Below are 7,500 nucleotides of genomic sequence, written 5' to 3'. Positions count from 1 at the left end.
GCTGCTGCAGAAAGAACTGCTGTAGATCGACGCCTCCTGCAGCGGGAGATCCAGTGAGAGGAGGAGGAGGAGGAGGAGGAGGGGGAGAGGGACGAGCTAAAGAGGAGGGGAGGGGACGAGAGGGCCAGGGGAGGAACAGCACGAGGAGAGGGAGAGAGAGAGAGCGAGAGAGAGAGAGAGAGAGAGAGAGAGAGAGGGAGAGGGATCTGAAGTCCTCAGTCTGCAGCAGCAGCAGCAGCAGCAGCAGCGGTGGTCTGCCGGAGCGCTGCACGCCGACTGGACCTGGAGGATTGAACACACGCACGCGCACCTCGGAGGAGTGGCGTACCGAGACATGCCCAGGCTGCGGTGCACGGACGCACACGCACGGCCAGGAGAGACAGCGGAGCAGCGGCGAGCCTGAGCAGCGGCAGCGGCAGCAGCGGCAGCGGCAGCAGCAGCAGCAGCAGCATGGAGAGCAGCAGCATGTTCTTCGGTGAGTGGATGCGTGTTTGGTGGTAGCACGAGACCCGAGTGCGTGGAGTTGCACACCTGTTTTGTGTGTCGCGTGCGTGCGTGCGCGCGTTTTGGATCGAGGAGTGTCAACGTTGTTGTTGTTGTTTTTTTTTTTGTAGTTCGTTTTTTTTCCCCCCCCCCCCCCCCCTGTCAACCTCAAGTGAAAGCACTTGTTGTGTAAAGTGATGAAGGTGCTGCTGGACCCTGCACAACATCTCAGCAGGTGACAGTCAGTCAGTCAGCCAGTCAGTAGGTTTTGGGGGTTCTTGGTTTTTGTTGTTGTTGTTGTTGTTGTTGTTTTTTGGACCATCGGCTCTGGTCGAGGTGTTGATCGGTGAGCCGTGCGCGGTCACTTTACTGTGAGCTGGAGCGCGAGAGAGCATCGCAGCAGCTCCTCCAGTGGCTCCACTCGGCCAGCTTTTGCTGAGTGGAAGCGACTGGAGCGGGATTAAGCCGCAGTTTAACGCACGAGCCGCTTCTCGTCAAGGGCTCCTCTCACGGCTCGGCTCGGCTCGGCTCGGCTCGCAGTCAGGCGGGAGGAATAATTACACACGGATCCCGCGTCGTGAGGGGGCGATTTTTTTTTTTTTCCTTCTTCAATGGGAGACTCGGGTTTCCTTTCTTTTTTATTTATTTATTTATTAATTATTTATTTTATATTAATACATGCCGGGGATTAAAAGGATCTGAATTCACAGAGCGGCGGCTTGTAAGAGCCGGAAGGGATTTTTTTTTTTTTTTTTCCTCCCGTGATGCAAAAACAGAGAAGAACGAGAAAAGGAGGAGGGGGAGAGAGGGGGTGATACCAATATTAACTTAAAAAAAAAAAAAAAAGAAAAAGAAAAAAAGAAAGAAGCACAGCCCGCAGCTTATAAATGACTAAGCTGTCAGGTGCGTAGACATCGTGGCCGCTGTGGGTTTGGGGGGATTTGGCCCCGTTTAACCCGGACTCTGGAGGGTTGGGGTGGAATGTGAGAACATGGGGTGGTTACTGGGCTTCGTTGGGGCTTTTCTGTCAGGGATAAAACAAAAGAAAGAAATCTAGCTAACAACCCCCCCCCGCCCCATCGCAGCTGAATCCCACTCTGCACCCGCAGGGTTAAAGGTCACAGCGTGCGGCTCGTTTCAACATTCAGAGAAGGGAAGAAATCTAAACATACACATACATGTTTGTATTGGGCCGGTTTGTCTCGGCAGGCCTCTGACGCCCACCGCTGGTTAAGCAGCGCGTGTGCTGGGCTGATTTGGCGGCGACTCTTGACCTCTTTGAAGAGAAGATGATTGAGATGGAGATGAAGGGGAATGAAACCAGCGGCGGATCAAAGCAGAAGTCTTTGTAGTGTTTTGAAAGCCATCCGTGCAACATGGGGATAATAAAAAACACAACAGCAGCAGCAGCAGCAGCAGCGCAGGCAGCCGTAAAGAATAAAAATAAAAAAAAAACAAAAAACAGCACGCTAATAGGTCTGGAGCGTGCGCCGCAATCACACAAGCTATTAGCGGCAGCTCGATTCTCCGCAGGAAGTCCAGCCCGGCTTGTTTGTGTTTTTGTTTAACCCCCCCCTCCCCCCGGATCAGAGAGAGAGAGAGAGAGAGAGAGAGAGAGAGAGAGAGAGAGAGAGAGAGAGAGAGAGAAGAGAGAGAGAGAGAGAGAGAGAGAGAGAGAGAGAGAGAGAGAGAGAGAGAGAGAGAGAGAGAGAGAGATTATTAGCCGCGACAGCTACGCTAACAGCCAAGGAGGCACGAGCATGTGTTGGCTTTGGGGCAGCGGCGTGATTTATGGGCCTCCGTTGGGACGCAGCTAAAGGTGCTGAAAAGGTTAATAGTGATGTAGAAATGTATCAGAAATAATAATAATAATAATAATAATGATAATAATAGAATATAGCACAGCGGCTCTTTGAGGGTAAGAGTTTTCTTCAGCAGAGCCAGACAGCTGTCCGCTTCGGTCAACCTCACCCTCTGTTCCTGGTGGAGCGTTGACCCCCGAAACACAATCTACCCAACAACAGCGAGGTGTTAATTACACTGTGGGTTTTTTTTGTTTTTTTTTTTGGTGGGGGAAGAAATTTATTCTCCTGTGGGTTTTAAAAAAAAAAAACCCAACAGAAAACGGTCCGTATGCGGTCCAGCGTTCCAGACGGATCTTATCGGAGCAGCAGTCGAGAGTTCAGGGGCCGCTGATTAATTATTAAAGTTGCTCGGCCTCCTACCAGACAGTCTTTACTATCTCTCTCTCTCTCTCTCTCTCTCCCTATCTCTCTCTCTCTCTCTATCTCTATCTCTCTCTCTCTATCTCGCCCAGTCTGCCGACATCCTAACAAAAAAAAAAAAAACCAAAAAACACTCCGGGGGCCTGACGAGTGAGTTTTTCAGGGTGGACGATCCGGATCCGGATCCACCAATGCACTGGGCCTGAACCGTTGCTCCCGCTCCACGTCCCGCCTGGCCGCACGCGCAAAACGGCCTCCGAGGGACAAATAAAGGCCAGCGGGCTAAAATGGCGCTCATCCATCCGGACGCCTGAACGGATGCCGTCGTCGGTCGGGAAGGGGAAGAGGGTGATGGTGGGGGTGGGGGTGGGGTTGTGGGGGGCGGGGGAGGAGAAACAAACAAACCCAAAAACGACAAACCGCATCCTGTGACAGAAAGGCCCCGAGGTTTAGCAGCGTGCCCACTGGTTTGTGGTTCAATTTGATTAATTAAATTTCTGCTTTGGTAACTGCGACACCCCCCCCCCCCCCCCCCCCCCCCCGTGCCCTCGCCCCTCCTGCCGCCACCTCCACTACCACCCCGAAGCTTCAGTAGTGACAAGGTCTTCAAGGCGGCAATAATTAGTTTTGTCTCGTCTGGGGGGAAAAAGCGCCATTTGCATCTCGTGCAAACTGGCCTCAAACGTCTGGAGTATAGCGAACGTCGCTAACCTTGTTTACATGCCTGGCCGAGACAGAACCAGAACCAGACTCAGTCTCTTATTATTATAAAATACACTTTTTTCCACTTCCATTCTCTGCCCTAAATACCAAATCTCCTCCTCGGCCTGTGTGAAGACTGCTCGCAGCGGCTATCTGGAGGGAGGTGATTCTGATTCCCATTAAGTGCTAAAACTGACCTGGGGGCGGACCAGCAGGACCACCAGATTGTGAGTGGAGAAAGCAGAAAAAAAAAAAAAAAAAAAAATGACTTGCACTCCACCACGGTCCAGCTTCAGCATTTTTCTGAAAAAACTGAACTTGCATCAGGTACTAAATGCCAAATTATTATTATTTTTTTTCAGATGTTAGCAAGTCGATCTGAGGGCCTGCTTTGTTTTATTCCCTCAACAATCATTGCCTTCGTCGAAGAGCGACGCCAACTCTCTGTGAGTTACCTTTGCGAGCAGCTAGCCACATGCTAGCACTCCACCCAACTTTCCTTCAAGAGCTCCTTCTGCTTCTTAGAGTCCAATAAATGTGCCGTTTTCTTTTTTTCAGTCGGTCTCAATGTGTGTTTGATGCTGGAAGAAATCGCCGAGCGAAAAAGCAGCTGACCAACCAATGGCGGCAGGAAGCAGCGGCGCTGCTTTGCGAGCTTGCCAGAATTATTCAGTAATTCTGTTACAGGACAGAAATCGGGTCACGCTCGCCTCCTGTTTTATTTGCACACCTGGTTATTCGGGTCTGTTTGCTTGTTTGCAGCAACAGCAGCAGCTCGCATCCCAAAATACAAACACATCACACACGCACGCATGCACACACACACACACACACACACACGTGTGCATAGCTGCATTCGACATGAGCAAATATTTCACGGCGGTGTGCTTGGAGTCGGCGAGGGGAAAGACTTTTCCCTCTGCAGCTGCAGGGAAAAAAAACGCATGCGGGCCGGAATTCCGCCCCCAAAAAGAGGAGCGACGGCCGCTTTATCCCCGAGCTCCTCGCTCCAATTAAGTTCCTGCGCCGCTTTGGCGTTTGACTTTGATTGCTTTCATTTTAATCATGTCGACGAATGATCCCGACAGGAGGGGGAAGGAGTACGGAAGAAAAAAAAAAAACCCAGCGAGGCCAGACAGACCGAAGACAATCTCAGACATTTCTACCTCGTTTTTTATCCCCCCCGCCGCCGTCGTGCAGCTCATTATTTTAATGAGCGTCTCTCTCCTGCTGACCTTTCAGCTCCACCGCCACTCTCCTGAGCCGCTCTCGACGTGGCAGCGATGACGAGGCCCTGCTCTCCGCCGCGGCGTGGGAGGTCGGCAGGCGGAACGTTAGTCAGTAAAAACTCTGGTCAAACATTCCCCACCGAGGAGTCGACGATTGCGACCGCGCGATCTTCCCTCGGCGGCTTCCGCAGGATCTCGGACTCGGCGAGGTCAAAGTTCACCTGCGTGCCTGCCTGCCTGTGTATGCGCGACACTCCATCAGGGCTGACGGAGAAGAGTTGGAGTCGGAGCAGCGGGGACCCGCTGAAGGCCGCTGGAATGTGATTGTGTGTTTGGGCTTGTTGTCTGTTCTCAGGTTGCGGAGGAGGGGGAGGTGGAGGAGGAGGAGGAGGAGGAGCAGGAGAAAGAGAGGATGAGGAGCAAGGAGGGGGGAGGAGGAGGAGAAGGAAAGGAAGAGGAGGGAGCAGGGGGAGGAGGTAGAGGAGAAGGAAAGGAGGGGGAGGAGTTTGATGAGGAAAAGGAGCAGGGGGAGGAGAGAGGAGGAGGAAGAGGGATGAGTGGAGGAAGGAGGCCAGGAAAGATAAGGAGGTGGATGTGGAGGATGAGAAGTAGGAGGAGGAGGAGACGGTGGAGGATGAGTAAGGAGGTGGAGGATGAGTAAGGAGGTGGAGGAGGAGACGGTGGAGGATGACTAAGGAGGTGGAGGATGAGTAAGGAGGTGGAGGATGAGTAAGGAGGTGGAGGAGGAGACGGTGGAGGATGACTAAGGAGGTGGAGGATGAGTAAGGAGGTGGAGGATGAGTAAGGAGGTGGAGGAGGAGACGGTGGAGGAGGAGTAAGGAGGTGGAGGATGAGTAAGGAGGTGGAGGAGGAGACGGTGGAGGATGAGTGAGGAGGTGGAGGAGGAGTAAGGAGGTGGAGGAGGAGAAGTAGGAGGAGGAGGAGACGGTGGAGGATGAGTAAGGAGGTGGAGGATGAGTAAGGAGGTGGAGGATGAGTGAGGAGGTGGAGGATGAGTAAGGAGGTGGAGGAGGAGACGGTGGAGGAGGAGTAAGGAGGTGGAGGATGAGTAAGGAGGTGGAGGATGAGTGAGGAGGTGGAGGATGAGTAAGGAGGTGGAGGAGGAGACGGTGGAAGAGGAGTAAGGAGGTGGAGGATGAGTAAGGAGGTGGAGGAGGAGTAAGGATGTGGAGGATGAGAAGTAGGAGGAGGAGGAGACGGTGGAGGATGAGTAAGGAGGTGGAGGAGGAGTAAGGAGGTTGCAGCTATCTGATGGAGGCTTTGGCCGGATGACGGAATGTGAGGCTGGAGGCGGTTGAGACGGGCCTGGTTTGGCAGCGGCGGCAACGAACTGACTTCATGGAGGCGGAGGTGGAACAAAGTCAGGAACCCAAAGTGACTTTGAACCCAAAGCACCGGTTGGTGCGGGAACGTGTGTGTGTGTGAATGGGTCAATGAGAGGCCTTTGAGAAGCACTGCGGGCTACCGTGAAAGGTGCTGGGAAAGCGCAGTCCATTTACCGGCTAACTGGGAGGTAGTTTGTCCCAGCCAATCAGAATCCTTTTTGGAATACAGTCAGAGAAATGAACTTTTGAAAAAGCAGCAAACTTCGCCTCAATTTTAGCGGCTTCAACTGTGCTATGTTAGCGAATGAGCGAATGTTAGAGAGCTGCCTGGACTTGTTTCTGTTCTACTCGTCTTATCTCAACTCAGAAATATGTATGTATTACTCAAGTTTTGACGGCGCTGCAGTCACGGGAAGAGGGCGGAGCCACGTGGCGTGTGCTGACACTTCCTGAGCTTTTTCACCTGCTTATAAAAAAAAACAACAACCAAGTGAGTTAAAATGATCAGGCGTGCAGAGTTAAAATATTATAATTAGGGCGATGAGTTCAGTGCGATCCATAGCGCGTTATTTATTTATTTTTTTTAATTTGCATTTCAAACATGAGGCCAGGCGTGTGCCTGTTAACCGATTGGCCAGGCGCCAAGTGGCTCGCACCGGGCACCGTTTGGTCATCTGCGAGCGGTCCGCATTAAGCGGGACAGGAAGTGGCTCAGGGAAACACGGGAAAATCCTGTAAGTCTTCAAAATAAAAGCGGTTTTCAAAACAAAACACTGCGATTGACAAGTGCGATCACGCTTGTGTACGTTTGTATTCGTCAGTGTCTAAACAGAGTGCGAGAGAGGCGGAAACAAACAAACAAACCAACCAACACACATGCACACGCACACAAAAGAGAGCAACAGAGGGGGCTGGCTACGGGGCGGGGGTGGTGGGGTTTTGGGTGTCTAAACATACAAACAAACAAACAGGGAAAGAGCGAGAGAGAGGCAGAGAGGAGTTGTTGTCGAGTCAAGATGGACGACGTGAACTTGATCTTGATGAAACATCGTTTTTTCTTTTTTTTTTTTTTTTTTATTTAATTTGCAAATTACCTTAAAAGCCACGAAGGCATTAGCGCGCGGCCACTTAACGCGTTTCATCGTTTGCCCACTCAAAAGCTTCGTCTCGTGTCCGGCTGGCCTAACATTCCTGAACTTCTGCCTCTCATCCATCCCTCAACTGCACTCTTACTTTGAAAAACAGCAGCGAGGGAAGGAGGTAGGGAGGGCTGTGATTCCTGGATGCAGGCGCCGCTGACTGATGCTGGAAAACTCAGCCATCGCTCAGCCGACACGTCCTTATCACAGCAGATTCTCTGGCCAAGGTTTGTCACTCTTTGGCCTTTCTTTTACCTTCTGGGGTTTTTTTTTTGTTTGCACGTCGTGGGTGTTGTCGGCACCCGAGGCCTGAGGCTGAGGTCAGGGCCAGCCGGACGTGTCTCCATGTGGGATTCCGTAGTCACCCAACACGTAC

The 7,500-nt window shown here is 52.0% G+C and overlaps 1 protein-coding gene across 1 annotated transcript in view; it reads left to right on the top strand.

The window, feature by feature from the left end:
- Window positions 1-297: 297 nt before the first annotated feature.
- The window catches only part of znf385d (zinc finger protein 385D), a 68,727-nt gene continuing 61,524 nt past the window's right edge, over window positions 298-7,500 (top strand). The window contains exon 1 of the mRNA XM_076046857.1: window positions 298-475. Coding sequence (XP_075902972.1) covers window positions 451-475 — 25 coding nt within the window. The 5' untranslated portion in view covers window positions 298-450. The remainder of the gene's footprint in view (window positions 476-7,500) is intronic.

The sequence above is a fragment of the Nelusetta ayraudi genome, unplaced genomic scaffold (assembly GCF_046127955.1).
Source record: "Nelusetta ayraudi isolate G7.1 ecotype Tasmania unplaced genomic scaffold, CSIRO-AGI_Nayr_v1 ptg000091l, whole genome shotgun sequence".
Classification (NCBI taxonomy): domain Eukaryota; kingdom Metazoa; phylum Chordata; class Actinopteri; order Tetraodontiformes; family Monacanthidae; genus Nelusetta; species Nelusetta ayraudi.
Note: the sequence above shows the minus strand (reverse complement) of the source record. Positions and strands in the feature narration are given on the sequence as shown.